The sequence below is a fragment of the Monomorium pharaonis genome, chromosome 3 (genome assembly GCF_013373865.1).
Source record: "Monomorium pharaonis isolate MP-MQ-018 chromosome 3, ASM1337386v2, whole genome shotgun sequence".
Taxonomy (NCBI): domain Eukaryota; kingdom Metazoa; phylum Arthropoda; class Insecta; order Hymenoptera; family Formicidae; genus Monomorium; species Monomorium pharaonis.
This window is the reverse complement of record NC_050469.1, coordinates 22694971-22714740: the sequence shown is the minus strand read 5'-3', so window position 1 is coordinate 22714740 and position 19770 is coordinate 22694971. Positions and strand designations below refer to the sequence as shown.

General features: G+C 38.1%; 1 protein-coding gene across 1 annotated transcript in view; it reads left to right on the top strand.

The window, feature by feature from the left end:
* LOC105830683 (netrin-1) overlaps window positions 1–19770 on the top strand; it is a 227519-nt gene that overhangs the window by 103268 nt on the left and 104481 nt on the right. Inside the window, exon 2 of the mRNA XM_028189330.2 lies at window positions 1922–2110. Coding sequence (XP_028045131.2) covers window positions 1922–2110 — 189 coding nt within the window. The remainder of the gene's footprint in view (window positions 1–1921; window positions 2111–19770) is intronic.

The window sequence follows — 19770 nt, the reverse complement described above, 5'->3', positions numbered from 1 at the left end:
ACTCTGTAAAACTTTTAATTTGGCGAATTATTTTTGTTCACAATACAAAGGTTTTGATATCCTTTATGGACATTAACTTTTATCATATTTACTCAGTACATCTTCATACAAGCGCGCGAGGTTTGACGTTTATTAAATTTTATCAATTGTTATTAATATATCGATTGACTGACGGGATTGGCTAGTTGCAATCGTATTCCGCGCGCCGCGAAATAACACATAAAAGATTTATTCAACTCCTTTTTCTATCTATCGAAATTTTCCGACGGGTCCATCGAACTCCATTCACACAAGGAACATTTGATAAGCCGCGAAAAATGTTTTAAATAAAAACGCAACAGTTTGACCCGAACGTATATCTTTTAATAAAAATAAAAGATTGTTTTAGTGGATAAGCGCATACTTTTTTTAATCATTAAATTGAAACAAAAAAATTGTTACGAACCTGAATTTGTGTTCACTGGTGCGAAAAGTTACGCGCAAACATTTTTACCTTTTCACGTCCGAACTGTCGAGCTCTCCTCGCGAACGCGATTCGACGTAATACTGTCACAAAAATTCAATGTAAAACGACGAGCGGGGAAAGGGGAGGAGAAGTCAAGGACCGTCGTGCGATAACGAAGACGACCCCCTCGAGACACACCCGCCTTCCTTCTTACCCTTCCTTCTTCCTCCGGCCGGATGAACAAACTCGAGACTAATTATTGCGATAAAGTACAGGCACGCTCCGTCGTGCGTTCCACGATGAAGCTACGTATAGCAAATATTAACGAGTGGCGGGCCGCGCGCGCCACAACTCGCTGCTTCAATCGCAGAAATGCCTGAAATATCTGCCCTCGCAGTTACCGGCGAGATGATATGTATTTCGCGGCGTCGCACCCGTGCGTCGGCCCGAACGAGACGCGGGAGCGTTCATTACTCCGCAGCAATGCGTAATTAAAGTAAAATAGGTGGCATTTGAGCAATGCCGACTCCGACGATACCGGCGAGACGAGCATCCATTCTCTGTATTCACCTTCTCCTTCTCCACCCCGACGAGCAGCGTACGCTGCGATGTGGCCGGGCGGCCGTCGCATATTAATCAGTTCGCATGAACGTATATGTTTACCTGTTATAGCCGCTTCGCCGGACGATCATTAATAATTGCGCGAGCGAAATCTGTGTTCAAGTACGTGGAATTAAGTTTCTGTTTGCGCGAGAGAAAATTAACTCAAATCAATCACTCGGAAGGATAAATAAATGGCGATACGTCTCCGCCTTCGTTCGGGAGTTTACAGGGGGATTTGTAGCATCGACTTTTTAATTCGGTTCATCGGAAGACTTTTTTTTTATCGGTGCCTTTTACCGCCGCCCACATGTCTCGCGAATAAAAAAAACAGAATTGTCGCTTTTGGTAAAAGCGAATTTCACGTGTTCCATGTAAGCATGCGTTTTAAATCGAATTGTCTGAAACGTACTCTGTCGCGCAGGGAACCTTGCAAATGCAAATTCAAGACTGGCATTATCTTTGTAATAATATTTTCTCAGTACGCCTGAAAATAATATCACCCGTGAATGACATGAAATACTGACCTTCTTCGTATTCTCGCCTTAAAGGAAAATACGAAAAATGAGTACTTTAAACGTGTATTACATACGCGCACGCAACGCAGATTAAATGATAATGAAGGGTATTTCTCTTTCAGCAAAATAATTGCGGCCGCACGGTTGAACTTCAATTAACGATTATGTGGCGTTTAATGACAATAATGTCGGCACTAACGGCGCGAGACCAAAAGGGGAGGGGAAAAAAAAAGCGAAATCGCGGCGCGCGTGCGAGCGAGAGAATATGGGAAATGTAAAGGAAATAGTGTGTCGTAAAATAATGCGGCGCGCCTCAATTGTCGCTCGCTGACTGAAATTACCGTGTTACCTGTTTCAGTGTGCAACTGCAACCTCCACGCGAGAAAGTGCAGATTCAACATGGAGCTGTACAAGCTGTCGGGCCGTGTCAGCGGAGGCGTTTGTCTGCAGTGCCGGCATTTTACGGCAGGGAGGCACTGTCATTACTGCCGCGAAGGTTACTACAGGGACCCGGCGAGACCGATCACGCATCGTAAGGCCTGCAAACGTAAGTGCTCCCGCTGCCCCGGCAATTACATGTAAATCCACCAAACAAAGACACACGCCACGGCGACGCGCCGGGCAATTACGCCCGCGAGAGTCGAGCCGAGCGTACGGTCACCCCCCGCGCGCGCATTTTACCTGTGGCGCGCGCTTAATTACGGAAGTGCCACGGCGCAGCTTGGTATCGCCTTGCACACGGGAGATTAGTAGCGAGCGACGATAATGGCGTGTAGGATTTCTAATTCTTCACGCGTCTCAATGTACGCGCGAAATGTCGGGCTAATTAGACGAACCCGCGGGTCACAGGGAGAGAGAGCTCTCTCTCTATCTATCTATGTAACGATTCACTTTCGATTTGAAAGCACGATCTCCCCGCGAGAGAAGATAATCGAGGATAGTCGGAAACCTCTCGCGAGGAGAAGAGAACGGGCAAAAATTCTGCGATAGTAACAAATTTAATAATAGGGCGAGCTGCTGAATGCGTGCACCGGTCGCTCTAAGTCATACGTCATCAATATTTTGTATCTTTACTTAATGTAAGCAACGTTCAGAGACAAGATGTGAAGTAAATGAAACAAAAATAAATAATCTAGACAAAAATTTAATAAGTTTTATCTCTTGTTTTGCAACAGTACTTAAAGAAATCGGGAACAAATAATGTAAATTTTTGATGAATTTATTTAGCTGATAATAATATAATCATATAACTTCATGTTAAAATTTTGTATTTTTATAAAAGAATATTTACAAGTTAATACATAAGGATACCTAGAAAACTTTCACTTTAATATGAAAAATTTATTTTTCGGTTATACAAATATCTTATTATGTTATTTCGCAAAACAAAATATGACTATATATAAAGATTAGATTAGATTTTTTAAATTTTATATTTAAAAACTATAAATGTATAATCTACCGGTTTTCACATCTTTAATTATCTAAACACGAATCATGTTTTTATCAGAATTAATACAGTGCAATGTTTAGTACTCGAGAAATAAGAGAGTGCCGTTTTAGGAGGCTTATGTATTAGCAACGTTCCTGCAACATTAAATTACAATTTCTAAATTCTTTGTACACAAATCATTATTAAGTGGGAAATATAATAAAAAATAACTTAAGTGGAACGCATTCAACAACTGCCCCTATTATTTTTAACGAAAAGTAATACACACACATACACAAGTATATTTTTCTATGTGTATGTACATATTATTTACTGCCGCTTTTTCAACCAAGAATTTTTCCGAAAATGATTATTTAGTTTCTTACGCTTTCAATACTCACCGCCGAATTCAAAGATCTATTAGGATTCAAAACCGATTGGATCGCTTATTGTGAATAAGCGACTGATCGAAGCGGTGAAGGAAGAAAACCGAGAGACGACAACACGGCTCCTCCGATCGCGTCAGCGCATCTTCCCAGCCGCGCGCGACCGACGCTGTCGGGAGAGACCTGGACGCCATTACCATTCGTCTCGGTCTCTCCGTGGTACTGTTACAAAGTGGTTACCAGCTGAGCAACCCCCTAATCTCGGTGCATTCAATTTATGTACGTTTGTCTAGGCACATGGACCGCCGCGGGGATAACGATCTCCCGGTGTGAGAAAGCGCGCGCGCGTCGATGCATCGTCGTGAATGCGAGTCTCTCTCCATGAGCGGAACGTCAGCATCTCGCCGTCCGTAACTGTATAAGCGGCGGCGGAGCCCGTTGTCGAGTCGATTTACCGCGACGTAAGGATATCGGGCAGATATAGTTGCGTCACGCCGCGATAAATCAGAAATTCGCCGAAAGTACAAACGCGAAAGCCGAAGTTTGAAAAGGCGCGACAAACGAAGCTTCGTATCTTTCTTTTTTTTTCATCTTCAATTCAATTCAGGGAAAAGGAGGTGGTTGGTGAATAGAGAGTACGTTATTGAATACCACGCTATCTTCTCCGGTATGCACTGCACTTTAGTAGCGGCAGTTAAAAACTAACTCTTTGCAGTGTGCTTAGACATCATAATACGGCGACTAAAAGTTAGTTCTTGTTGCGTTGTCGCAAGAACGAGAAATCGATTTCAGAGGGAGTAGAAAGCTTTACAGATATGTATTCTTTGCTAATTTTTAGAACTGTGTTGAGTATTAATTTTGTCACTTTAGTTTAGCTTGTAACCCTAAAATGTAGCTTTTAAATGATATAATTGAATTTTAAATTATAAAGAGGGAAGAGTTATGAGATACTTCACTACGTATGTGAAGTGGTGTAACGCTAGGCAGCAAATCAATTTTAATTACTGAAAAATAACAACATAAAAGGATTGTCATTTTTAATATATAGATTTTTTACATCTTTTCATAGCCAATAAAGCATAGTAGACTTGTGCCGCCAGATCGAAACGAAGATAAAGATAATTCTTAAGATACATAAGACATTTTTGTAAGAGTTATCATAAATTACAGATTTATTAGAACATCTCGTACAGTGTAGTTAGTGGTATCTAATATCTCATTGTCTGTTTAATAATTTCAATATTGTTTTTTGTTTTTTGTTAGTTCTGTTCAGATCATTTATTTGAAAAACTAATTAACTTTTATGATATAATGAGAGAGAGAGAGAGAGAGAGAGAGAGAGAGAGTATGTGTGTGTGTGTGTGTGTGTGTCAATCCTTTAGAATACATTTCTATTATAAGAAGAGTTAGATATAAGTTAATATTTTAAAAATTAAATTAAGTTGATGATAACAACTTACAAAATTAATTTAGTTACGTTAAAAGTTATATGAACAAGAAATTAACTCAATTGAAAGTTGCGTTATAATTAAATTAACTCGATTTAAATTAAAAGTTAAATTTAAAAAGCATTATTTTTATTAAACTGGAATATTGTAATTTTTCAAACTTAAATTACTCTAAATACAAAACAATTACAGTATCGATTATTAAATAAAATTATTATTTTATTTGTAAATTAATTTATATGAAACACAAAAATATTGATGTTTGTATGAAATTTTTTTTTTCTTTCATAATTTTTCTCTCTTAACACAGATAAATTTTTAACTTAGGAAGAATGTTCAAGTTTATATATATTAAAAATAATTAGTTGAAGTTAGAAATTAAATTAAAACTTACTAACATAAGTTAAAAGTTATTAACTTTTTAACTTTATGTTTTAACTTTCAACTTTTTCACTTACTATTCAATCCTGATTATTATTATAATAGTTATGTCACATAAATATTTTCTTGTCATAATTTTATAATAACTTTCTTCTTATAATTCGTTCGTTATCATTATTTTGCAACATCCTCTCTTAATGCAATCTCCGCGTGGCAGCAGACATTAAGACAAACTGTCACTAATGGACCACCCATCGCGTGTATCGTTCAAAAATTTACGCAACACGTCCCTTTATGACCGCGAGAATTTTCGCGAGATTCCGCCGTGGGTACTCACACCCGACGGATGAGTTTCGCGCGATTAACTATGTATGTCACTGGACAACACACGCGTACATTTTCAAACGAGGACTGCATGTCGCGTTGAGTTGCGAGGTTAATTAACTCTTTACGGTCTGGAACATTTTTAACGTTATCTGGCATTTATACCCGCCGCGAACACCAGTAGTAAAGGAGACATACGCGTGCATAAATGTGCAATAAAAACTTTACTCGAGAGAGGTATGTCATGCAAAGGCGTTAAGTGTAATTCCACTTGTCAGCAAGCGCTGCGAAACGGTTTGATTATTAACAAAAAAATTATATGTTAATATGAAAGCCATTCAATCGATTTCTAGCCACGTTTCACCGCTAGGAATTGAATGTGTTTCAAGATGTCATTATTTGAAACGATCGGTGTATCAAAAAAATGAGAGCGACAGCGCAAATGGAAAATTTGTTGGCTAAATTCACACGACACAGGAGTATATATAATGCCCGTACTTGTAATGCGCATAATGATTGATGGGCAGCTTATAGCTACCGAAATATTAAAACGTGTTTTGAATTAGCGATTCATAGAGACGACGATATAGCGCGCATACGATTAGCCTCGTGCGCCGTTTCTCCAATATATAAAGCACAAGTGCCGAGAGCCTGCGCGTGCTCCCGCCGCCGAGATAACGAACAGTCTGTATTCTCGTTAGCGGTCCTGGCAGCCGTTAAGATAACAACGAGACGCGACACTCGCCGCGAGCGCATACCGAGCGTGAAAAGAAGATTTAAGCTCGTCTTAGGACGGCATAAGTTTCATAAATTAATCCCCGGGACGAAGGGGGGGGAGGGGAGCGGGGGATCCCATCGGCGTTGGATCGCGTGGGACGGCAGGAGAGTATAATTTCATTTTGATACATAATTTAAGTTTGAGCTTTAACCGCGCTCGAAACTTGAGATTGCTCCCGTCCCCTCTCACCGTAACGATGATAAATTTAGGAATTAGTCGGGTGACAGGCTAAGTCCGATTTCGCATCCGCTGGGGTACAGCGACGGGTGAGTGTATGGTATAATGAAGTTGTAGGAGGACTCTCCATTTCTATCGTCCGGAAATATAATCGCATTTTATATGAATTTTTCGATTGTCGTAGAAAATAAAACGTCGGCGTTTACGTGGCGTAAAGTGGCGTAAATTTCCTATTCCAGGAACTAAATTTTTTTTCAGAAGAAAATTAAAAAGGAAATCTATTACAATTCGAGATCTCGTGATAATAAAGCTATGATCTTACAATTTCGAGGTTTTATCTTTGACTGGTATATAATTTAAGATCCCTGGAGTATCGGTGGTCTTTTCAGGAAACTGGCTAAGTCTAATTCCTAGTTTTCAAGATAGGCAATTACGACGATATTATACGATGATTAATGTGGCGCGGTGAAGATAAGATCTTTCTGAGGGAAAAGCGACTCTGATTGAATAATTAACCACGCCCACTGGATTAATTTCAATTTAACATCGTGTTAAGTAGCGCAAGTGGTCGGCATTTACATATCGTACCACCTGCCAACTTATTTAGATAGCAATGGCTCAATATTATCACTCTCAGGGAAAACTATTCTCACAACATTAAGTAATTAAGTCTACAAGTTAATGCTAATTAAAATCACTCGCTTGCAAGAAAATAACACGCACGACCGAGATAATAAATTATAAACTTATACATTATTTGTATAATAGGTCTGTCAGTATACTGTATAATACAATTTTTCCGTATATATTCTTTCATAAAATTTAAAACACATTACATATCAAAAGTTGGTAATAAAATTAATCTAAAAGTTTTTAAAGAAAATACTCTAATAAAGTGTAAGAAAGCTACTATATATTTTTCAACGTTTTTATATATACACTTGTATATATTTGGAAAAATCTACCAATTTTTGTATAGATAAATATTTATTAGTTCTTATATTACGTAAATTTAAAGACATTTTTTATTTTGGCTGACATGATTCCTCAAAAATTACTTGAAGCTATTCACTTTAACTTTTGCGTATTTCTATAAGTCCTTTAATTAAAACAATTTATTAAACAATTTAATTCGAGAAGCGTATTAAATTTGATTGAAATTATACTTTATTTACATTTAGTTAACGCATATATTAATATAAACATTGCTTTAAAATAATACACGTCGATACATATGGAAGTTAAAAATAACAAAGTTATTTCGACTCAAAGAATTTGTTGAAATTTAATTCTATAATACTCAATAGCGCAGAGGTTCACGAATTTTATTCAGTTCAAAAGCCTATTCACGTGAAAATAGACAGCAATAGTGTTCGTTGAGTGCGCTGCACCGAAAAACGTCAGCGATAACAACGACGACCGCGATAACAACGATGACGCTGCTCACTTTGTAAGATATGCCCTATAAGATACCCGTTCGTGCGTTCCTCTCTCGGCCGCTATCCTCTCCGTTATTACAAGCCCGAACGCGCGGCGAAAATGCAGATTTCTGCAATTTCTCATCCCATCACGTCTTGCAACGAACGCACGCTCGGTGCCCTCCCCGTGACATGCAGCAGTAGCATTTCCACGGTTAGTGAACTCCGGATTGGTTCTGTCCCGTCCACCCCTCCCCCCTTCTCCTCTCGTCTCCCCGTCGCGTTTACCCCGTCTGCAAACCATCCCCTCAATCTCGTGCTCGACATTTCCGCGGGAAAATACGGCCCCCGGTGTCGACCGTGACGTACCGTCAGGTCAGAACAGCGCCGCTCGTTTCGAGATTTCCACGGTGACGAATGAGAAGCTCCTTCTCGACCCTCTCCGTATCTCGTTTTCACTCCTTTTCCGCGTTTTACTTGTCTGCAGTGACTACCACTTGCCCCGACTACCACTACCGCGTAAGCTCCTTCGCTTTGACTGGTCCCGAGGGATAAAGTCAGCATTTCGTTAAAAGCTGCTTTACACGTGACGCAAGTGAGAAATTCTACATATTCCTTGCGCTTGTGTTATGCGTTGCGGATGAAAGGACTTTATAAATCTCTGATCTACTTTCATAAATCTACTTTAGGTTTTTCAATATTGATAGATTTTAATATTTAGCTTTGATTTTAGTTGGTTTATTTAATCGTTGCATTTTCTTCGTTAATTTATTTGTTTTCGTCAAATTATTAAACGCGTGCATGTATTCCTAAAAAAAGAAGGACAATATATTAATCTTGCAATAATAATCTTTATAATCGCATTAATTCTTTTTATCACTGTCACTTGAACATTAAATTTTTTGTTTTCTCAAGAGTTGCAATTTCTAACATTTTAAGGTTAATTAAATAATAAATCGCGATTAGATACTTTAATTCTTTAACAGTCTCTATTCAAAACAATATTTGTTTTCTCTGTGCTATAAAGGAAAACGTTCGGGGAATCATAAAATAAATCTAATGTTGTTGTCCAAAGTTTTTTGTAACTCGCTGATGTAGATTTTTAGTGTTTAGAGTTCACAATCACTTTGTGACCTATGCAATAATTTTATTGCTCGATAAGAAAGAATATTGATGAGATCAGATAGTAAAAAAAAAAGAGAATAATGTTCTTAAAAATCTAATCGAATCACAAGATTATCACAGATATATAAATTTTGTTAAGGATATTAACTTTGCCGTTCCCTAATAATTATCTCAACTGCCACGGGGGAGCAAAATTAAAAAAATAAAAATCTCTCGCAGAATATGCACATGGTGACGAAAGGTAACATATTGCATCGGCGGTAGAAACGTCCGATGCGCTGTAATGTCACGACTCACTAATGTCACGATCGTACTATTGCAACAACCCGACATTCGCCTAAACGTGCGAACGCGCGCTGAGAATAGTCACGGACAATTATAATATTTCTCGCGGTGGGTATATATGTCGTGTCACTTTTACGTGCGCGGCCTTTGGCGCAAAAGCGCGTCGTTCTACATGACGCAGAATATCTCGTCTCTATCTTGGGTCTCGCGAAAATAAACGCTCTCAATTACGATATTTGATCGAGCAACCATGACCTTTCGTTCTACATTATTCATCGTTACGATTTCATTTCGTCAACGACCTACCGTCGTACGACACACTTATTTTCGTATACGTTACGTTATAACATTGTTTCGCGTGGATATTTTCAGAGGTTAATTATTTATCCAATTACGCCACAGTTATTTATAATATAACACATTTGTTAGTCGGAACTACGTCATTTCTGACAGAAATGATCGATTTCTCCATTCTGTTAAGCTCGACATAACTGTCAGTTTTTATTCGATGCTTAATGAGAATTGTCCCTACATAATATATCTCACGGCAATAATTTTTATAGCCATACACACATGGCCGGCCAATGTCGCTGCATACGCGGTGGTCGGTATATATTAGAAACTCCCCCCTGTTTGTACAATACGCGTGACCATGCCCGGAACGATACGCGTTTCAACTGTATCTATCCCCGGCGCCCAAAGGCTTACCCCATGTTTATTCTAACCCCGGTGGCACCCTCGGGCAAGGGTTGCTTCTCAAACAGAATCGGTCACCGAGACGCTCTCCACGCTCCCACCCTACCCGGGTGCACCCTTCTGGTTCTTCCACTCTGTCAAGACTTCGATCTGTGCGGCGCGCAAAGCGAAATTTCACGCAGTATTAAATTAACGCGCGGCGCTGCTACGAATTCCTAACGTGACTGGATTTCGGTTCGCTCGGTGTAGGCAGATCGAGGGTGAACTTGGATCGACGAAAGTAATTTGTGCGTTTATTTCGCATGAGCGCATTCGCTTATTTCCCGAGCATTTTAATACAAAAAAACGATGAATATCAAGGTGACAATAAACACGGGTGGATAAAAAGATTAGAATACAATTAACACATTATATATTTTATGAATAAATACAATTAATAATTTTTTTTTTCTCATTAAATACGTTGGTTGAAAAGTACTATGTAATTGAAAAAAATGTTTTATCTATCTTTTACTTTTAAAACTTCATAAGAATTATTTCCCTAATTATATACAATAATATTTAACTCTGAATTTGGGAAGAATATAACACAAGATAAAATATAGATAGATATAAAATAAGATTTTAAAAACTATTTGGAAAAAGACAATCATCGTGAACCATACATAATTGTGCTTTCACTTTTTAGTAAAATTAATTTCTTATTCTTTCTTTATGACTTTTTATCGAGCTTATTCTATTTGAATTATATTTCCTATTATTTTTTTATTTATGGTTGCGAGAGAGTTTATCTTATGAATTTCAACTGATTAGTGCATTCAGTAATTAGTATGAATTATCAAAATATCCCAATTAGATGTTAATAAATTTACTTTGTGGACTATATGTATATACATAAGGTATATTATCATAAGCGTAATAAATCAATATACGTAATTATATATTCCATAGTTAAACATCCAGTTAAATATCTGTTCTAGCCTATTCATTTTAGGATGATAGATCTGCTGTACCTATCCATATACTATTCTTATATTATTAACTTTTACGTAAGAATATGTATCTTATACGCGTTTTCACACAGATCTATTATCTTAGATTAAAATAAAGATCAAATTCCTCATTCATCGATACAATATATATAACGGAATGATGCAAGTTGCACGATAATTTGCAATATGATAATATATTAACGCGTAACTCATTCCGTTAATTAATGGTGCGTATTCATACGTAAGATGTATTCATCTTTAAAGAAATAATTGCCACTCCTCAATATTGCAATGAGATAATAATTCTTTTATTGGTTTCGTTCTTATATGCATTTAACGGATGAAACGTACGAGAGGTGCTTTGGCAGATATTATTAAATTGCTCATGAATTATTAATTATAGCAATTAATTAATCGCGCAGATTGACAAATTAATGTTAATTATTCGCAGAAGCAAGATCACGAGCGCGAAACGATTATTATCATTGAATTGCTTATGAATCGTTAATTATGACAATTATTTTATCGTATCCATTGACAAATTAATGTTAATTGTAAGAGCGTTTGTAAGAGTAAGATTACGCGAAACGTGATGAGCATTTCGAAGGAGAATAATGCGATGGTGCGTAGAGAGATGGCTCTTCGCTCGAGTACCAATGTTCGAATGATAGCACTGCGATCTTGTGTAAACACGACGCACCGTACACCGCAAAACATCAAGGCTGTATGTTAATCGACTTGCTATCGTTGCCTTACAAAATATATATTTTCTCTCAATTCCGTTTCTCATATTTTAACATAATTTGAATTTGTCATTTTATGATTTACTATTAGACTTACTTTTTACTTGCATCTAATATATATATATTCAAAGAATATAACGTACTTCGTTTATAGAAAACAAAATGGAACAAGTGTCTGTGCAAAAATTAATTTACTATTTGTTATTATTTTTTCTTTATTGTTCACTTTTATAAAAATTTATATTGCATTAGAAGTAGAATAAAATTGTGTGATTTTCATAAATTGTAATCTTAATAAATTGAGTGAAAATGAATGAATGAAAGTAAAAATAATTAATTTATCGAAATGATTTACAGAATAGAAAAAAACGATAATAAATTGATTTTCATATTTCTATTGTATAAAGCAAAAATAAAATTTGTTTTTTAGTATTACAGATTTTTCTAATCTGTAAGTGAACAATTAAAACTGTTAATTAAGCTCCAATGAAAAGAGAATAAAATTATTCAGTATAATAATGTTAAAATCATCAATATTAGCTGATTGCTAATTACAATATGTAGCACCCGCACATAAGGAATCAAATGAAATCAGCTGACAGTAAAATATCTATGTCAACAATTAATGAAGCTACGAAGATAATAATCGACACACACACACACACACACACACATTAGTATGCCTGTACACAAGTATTTTTTCGATGTTTCGTAATACACGTAATAATAAAAATTATTAAGCGTAATCAAAACTGGAAAATATTTGCATGAATACCAAATTAATGAATCCACTACACACTTTCTTACGGCGCGCGTATTCCTAAAACTGGCCCTATTACATTATCGATATCTCTCGTTTTTTTTCGCTGTACTTGTCAAGTAACTCGCTCGACTCGCTCGACTTTTTATCTCGATCTAATGAATTTGCAGCGCGCCGTAGAGAAATAATTACCGGTCGCGGGCGATTTATCCAGCGTGGCTGCGTAACGAGATCGATTTACAATCCTAGCGATGAGATATGCATTCGCGGCGTACGTGTTAATCCGGCCATGAAGCGCGGAGTTATCGGCGATACCTATCTTAAAACTTAATCAATATTATTCCGCCGTGATAAACCAGTCTCGCGCTTCGCTTGTCGGGCTCAAAAGCAGCATCGACCTAAGCTAAAGCAGACATTGACGAGTCGTAGTCGTCGTGACTTCGCACTCGAGATATCGTGTCGTCGATCGCAGAAGGGAAGTGTCGCGCTCGTGCTTCGCCAGTTCATTATATCGCATTAATCGAGTGTCAGGGAATTGAATTTCTCGAGATGCCTCCGTATCGTTTCACAAGTACTTCCTTTAATGTGCGCTGACAGCGATATAGAGGCTTTAAATGCATCAGCTTCGCAGGTGAAATTCTCTGACGCGTCTCGCCACTCATCCTTATAATTTTTACTCTAACATCCAGAGGAGCGAAAATAAATTCCCCGTTAGAAATACAAATTGAAAGTGCTGCTTTCTTACAAAACATTTGGGAAAATTATTATCTGGGAGAATAAAAAATATACATCTACAATTTTGTTGAAATAAGAATATTTGAATATTAATCTAGTAAGCTGTTGTCACATTTTGATATTAAAATATAACGATCAGTTAATGATATTAGCTTGCCTTGTTGTGTCTTTAAAGTATATTTAAAATAAAAATACGTCTCAATAATTTTATAAATATTTAAAGTATTTTTTTTAATAAAATAAATAAATAAATTTATTAAGTTTCGATCTCGTAAATGTTATTTGTCTTTGTTATTTATTTAAGTTCCAAAGTATTGCACGCTACCCGTCTGATCGTTCTGAGAACTTGCGGAACGAGCGCATGAATCCGCTCTCGTCCGGACCGTAAAAGGTACTTGAACCCGATACCAAAGTGCAAAGCTTTCCTCGCGTACTCGGCACACGTTAGCATATTCATTACTCGCCACTTAACCGAGACTTAAACCTCCCGGAGCTTGCAGTGGGATCAGCACTATTAGTGTCTCTCCCTTCTCCCTGCCGTTTTCTTTGTGCTCGGCCTTTCTCGCGCTCCGCTCATCGGCTCTTTCGTCGCCTCGGAATACGTGTTCCTCTTAAGGTCTTTGTGGTGTTTGCTTTGTCTAATCACAAGTGGACTTGTAAGCCAGTGTTCGCGAGAAGGCGGAAGTCGGCGGATTTGCTTGGTGAACTTACAGAAACGTGCGCCGCAAGTTTCATCTTTTCAACCTTCTCCACTCGAGGAAAAGTTTTCTCACCTAAGAGAGAAAAAAAAACTATATATATATATAATATATTCTGTCTTATTTCGATTTCTTTTTCCGATCGCCTCGAGTTATTTGAAAAATTGAGATACTGATAATTAAGGGACACCTTTCCTTCCCTTCTATCTTTTTACTTACAGTTTTCAAATTAAAAGGAGTTCACGTCATTCTCTCTCTTATCCACACGCGGACCGCGCTAACTAGTTTCTCGAAGTTAAACACGCAACAGCAGTTGCTGTAGTGGAAGAATGTGGAGCGATGCAATTTAGTTATAATCTAGTTTCGGGCTAAGTCGTAAGTTTGTTAGCAAATTATAACGCGGTTGATGGCTAGCAGCGCTTATCCACGTGAACGCAAGACACTTCTCGGTCGCTTCGCACGGACAACTTCATTTCCACAAATAAAAAAAAGCTTTGCTTCGCTAAGTGTAACGATCTCGCTGAGCTAAAAAAATCTCGCGATAAAGTTTTACAACGTCGCGCGATTATATGAGACAGCTCTCTGAAGAGCTTATAAATAAATAAAAATCTTCCATATCTTGACATTATTTTCCCCCAAACTAAATCTCACATCGAACGACCGTTCAGTAATTCAAGCAAAGAAGGACATTATCCTCTTAATTAAAGAACGAACTGATTTACGGAGATAATGTCGCAAAACGAAAGCGATGACGAGGGAAGCGAAAGGTGTATCTAGTTACCACGTGGGCACACGAACACGCGCAGCACACACCCGCCTGTCTTTCAATTTATTCGCGTGTTCTTTCGCACGAGGCGACGTTGCGTAACAGGGTCTTCGTAGTGACTCGTAATCTTCCTTTTTCCGTCGCCCTTCGGTGCATTTACGCTACACTTAAGACCTGGCACGCCGCGCCGGTCTCTGTAACACCGGATCTACCGGGATTTTAACGAAGCCCCGGCATAAAATCCTATTGAAATTAAGTCCCGCTGCGCGTGGACTTAACGGCCAGGACGAAACAGCGTTGACGCGGCTGCTACCTTCGTCATCGAGAAAGACAATTCGATAATTATTCGGGGCTTTTCCACGGAATTTATTAGCTTTCAAATGCGGTTTCTCTTTGGGTACTGCGTTTCTTCTTTTATTACTGGCAGAGGGAAAGCTTACTAAAAGCTGATTACTAATTTTAAACGTAATTAATTGAAAGAAAATGGTGAAATTTTTAAATTGACATTTCTTTTCGCGTTGACTCTCTTATATTTATATTGTGAGACCGCGATAAAAATGATAAGACGATAAGATAAAAAACGTTCACTGTAACTATAAGTTACTTAATCAACAATAATCGATTTCGATATTATTGGATTTCATTCTTACTCATCTATGTCCCGACTTTTTAATCCTCCGACAAAGTTTAAACCCAAAGTGTACACGAGTACTAATCTGTATGATCTCTGGAAATCGTGAGAAGACATGATTTTGCTAGCAGAAAGGGTTGCCGCTGTATAAGATTTGATAAATCAGATTAGAGCAATTAATGTGCTCGAAAATAGAGTCGGCAATCTCGGAGGTCTCGCAGTGAAGGCACAACCTAACATAATCGCTTAAGGCTTACGAGAGACGCGCGTCCAATTAGAACTCGGATAAGATGCTTAGAGTAAACTTTCCTCGCGGGAGTCGCTCGTCTTGAATTTTCGGAAAAGATCAGCGCGGGAGTGGCTTACTGTGCTGAAACTTCGACTACGTCCCGGTAAACCGTTCCCAGGGGATACTCGATAAACACCCGTGAAAAATGAGGCTGCGAAAAAGCGGGTGGCGCGTAAACGAGACAGGAACTAACTGATTTTGCGCATTATTTGCCGGGCGAACGAAAAAGGGCGGAAGGGGGCGAGTAATGAGAAACGTGTGAGAGGGACGTTCGCGTCGTCGATATCGTGAATTATAAATCACATGTCGCGCGCGAAATATCGTTACTTCGTGTCACGTGATACGTGACACGACACGTCGTTCATCAAATCGTGTTCATTCGGTTGACAGATTCTTAGAGATATATCACGTATTAGACAAAACAAGGGACAAATTTGTTTTTATACTGTTATTAATTTCTTAAGCTCTTATAATATATTCAAGCTTTTATTCTAAACATTTCATATGTTATTGGAAGAGAACAAAATAGTAGACATATTTTTAATTTTATTTTTAATTATACAGAATAAAAAACACTTTTTATTTATGTTAAACGTTTTTATATTGAATTTTTAATATATCCGAGTATTAATTTAATATGTGATTATATTATTTTAATATTTTGCATTAAATTGCTATTCAACTTTTTTTTTTCAGTTTCAGACTAATACATTTTTGTGTTAATTTTGTATTTAATATTTGTATCATTTTTTAACGTACTCATTACATGTTAAATTCACACAAAAATTTGAACCGTTTGGGACATGCAATATATGTTAAATTTTTAAACGCGAACTTTTCAACCGTGTAACGCTAGAATATATTATTTTATTTGCTGATGTTAAATTTAGTAGAACAGGCCATTAATAAATTGCACATAAATCTCATATATCGTCACAGCGCGCGTGTAAACCCGTTACAGAACAATGCGACCGTCCCACTCACCTCTCTTCTCCCGTTCTCTCCGTTTCTTCCGTTTTTATTACCTCACCCCTTAGAATCTTAGCAATTATCGCAAGTATAACCGAATCACCCCGCCCGCCCGCCGCAATTCCTCCACATTTATTACCGTGGGCATTTGCATGCGAATATACTCACTCAATGCGCAAACGAATAAAACCCGAGTTTACTGTTCGATTAGCGGGTAACCGCGACGTGGAGGGCCTTCATGAATCGTCCCGCGTGTCCGGTGACGAGCTTATGGCTTCGTACTCACGATTCTCAGGCGTATCTCGCGTAAAGATGTCCGTTGAAAAGACACATACTTCAGGAATATAAACATTATTGTGGATATTCCTAATCTTTAAACGTCTAAACACGTGTCAGTTTACGACCTCAGGTTTATTGTGTCAATCTAGCCAATTATGATATTGGACATAAATAATTTGATGTGCATAAGTTTTTTTTGTTTTTATCGAAACAAATTAATTTGTCGCATAATGACTTGCATTTTACGTTATACGAAATAAAGTTATGAAACATTTTGCTCTCTTGTCAATGAATTAATAAATAAATATTAATCAATTACGTCCTTTTTTTCACTGAAAATGTATACATATAGATAAGGCTCTTATCAATTTTATGTCATTCGTACATAAAAAATGAAGTTTTTTCTTAAAAAAGTAACAGATTACATCTCTCAATACACTCTGAAAATAATTTTCATCCCTTGTCTTTTTTACCGTGCAACTTGACCTAGTCAATTTAATGGAAAATGCGTTTCAGCTTGCACTGCTACGCGTACGGTGCGTCGTTTGCATTACCATTCATATTGTTCCGACCCGAATGAAAGAGTAAGAGATAATTTCTCATAAAAAGCACGTTGTGGTCGGAAGCAAACCGCTAGTTGTGCAACCGACGGAGGGGGGAGGAAGACATAGACCAACCAGGAGTCCTGGGAGAAAAGGCGGTAGATCTCTCTCTTGGTACACCTGGCAACAAGACATTCCGTTCAGATGTAAACTTCGCGATGTGCAACATCGACAAAACGAATAGAATCAGCGTCGGGAAGAGAGCGGCGATAGAAGGCGGTTACGAGGAGAAGAACGAGGGAAAAAGAGAGAGACAGAGAGAGAGAGAGAGAGAGAGAGAGAGAGAGAGAGAGAGAGAATGAATGAGAGAAAGGTAGCGAGAAGCTAAGAGGCGCATTATGTGCGGCCGAGGTGCAGGTTGCAGACTCACCTTTGTTTGAACACGCAGTCAACCTCCTTCCCTCCCTCTCTTCCTCTCTTCTTCACTTCGTTCCCTTCGTTTTCCATCTCCGTCTCTCTCTTTCTCTCTCTGCGCTCTCTCCGGGGTCCTCCTCCGCGGGCACGCTCGACTCGCGCGCTTATGCTCCGAGACGGATGTGTACGAGCGCGTGTTTATGCGCGGTGCACGCACCCCGAGGGTTACGCGCGCGATTTATGCGTGTGCGTGCGACGGCGACGTTGTTGGTGCGCGCGGTGAAATTTATAAGCATGAAACACACACACACACACACACACACACACACGCCTCTCCGTTGTAGGGGAGATTCTTTTATGTTCGCTTCGCGAGTTGCAGATGAGTATCGGCAGGTATTCGCTTTCTCTCTTTCTCTCTTTCTTTATTTCTTTCTTTCTTTCTTTCTTTCTTTCTTGCCTGATGGAATCTCCACGATTTGTGTTTCGCTGATTCTCTTGGATTCAGTGAGAAGTTTTGCACACTCGATTTGATGAGGCCCGATATAAATCTTTATTCTCCTTCGGCTTGTAGCTCTCGTTAGCACTCGTAAAGTAAACAGAAAGTATGTCAATTATGAGAAACCTCGACTTGTAAAATTGTATGTTTAAGTTAATGTTAAATGGATGATGCTTGTTCAATTAATGTCTTCAATTTTGTATTTCACACGAAGCAAGTTGCGAACGATTAAAGATTTTTATAGCTTCCTAGTTGTTTAACATTTTTTTGGTCTCTTAATTTTTCTCAGAAAATGTTGATTAAATCTGAATAAATTATACAACAATCAATAATTCATAACGTATATTGAATAACTTTTAACTAGAGTGTAAAAATTATTCCAGATGATCGCGGTTACGCAAAAATATAGTTCGACTCGGATGAAATAAGAGATAACATTATATTTACTTAACGGACACTTTAGAAGGAGGATAATTCCTGTAGAAACAAAATTCGAATCATATGTCACTCTCTATGAAATGAGAAAACTCTTACCTCGCATGTCTTCAAATGCCTTGATTGCAACGAAGTAGCAATCTCTTCAGCACGCGATGGTGCAATAAGGTTTATCCGTTGTTGTTGTTATTGTTCAAGTTACGGCTAAGAGGATGAGTTACGGTGCGGTATTCAATCCTACGTGTGAGGGGATAAAGAGATTTAAAGTCCGCGGTAATAGCGCACTCTTTCCTTCTTTATTTTTTTATCGCGCGCGAATTACGTGCTTGCGCAATGCACGTTCTAAAGTTAACCCGCGAACCGTCGGGATTTCTCTCTTAAAAGGGAAACGTCGTCACAATTGGTACCATAATTGGGATCAGCGATCGGCGCAGTTAGTAAATCGGAATTCTCTCTCCTTGAAAAAACAAGCGCTCGCACATTTTCGTCGCATGAGAAGATTCAGAATGCGACCGCGAGAACGTGTTTATTCGCATTACGTAAATATCGCGCGGCAAGTGAGAGATTATTAATTGATATGAAACGACAGCGGGACGGATGTATGCTCGCACGGTGATCGCTCTATCTCGCTCGAAATCGCGAAAGGACCGTTCGTCGCGACGAAGCGATTAATTAAATTAATCGACCAAAACTTGACTATATATATGTATATTTTTGCGGTTCAAAACTGATCGTAATTCCGATTTTATTGTCGCTCGTGTTTATCGTTCCGCTGCATTTATTACACTTTACGACTGGTCTCGACGATTTCAAATTTAATCTCTACCCCGAATCAGACATCGATGTCCGTTGGGTCGTGCTGAATTGTGGCAATAAGACTAATAATGTGGAACCTCTATTTTTTTTACAACGCCCTTATTCGCGCCGCGATACATTTTTTTTTTTAACTATACCATAAGTCGTTTTATAATTGGTTTTTCTGCGTCTGTTTTCATAAATTCAGTTACT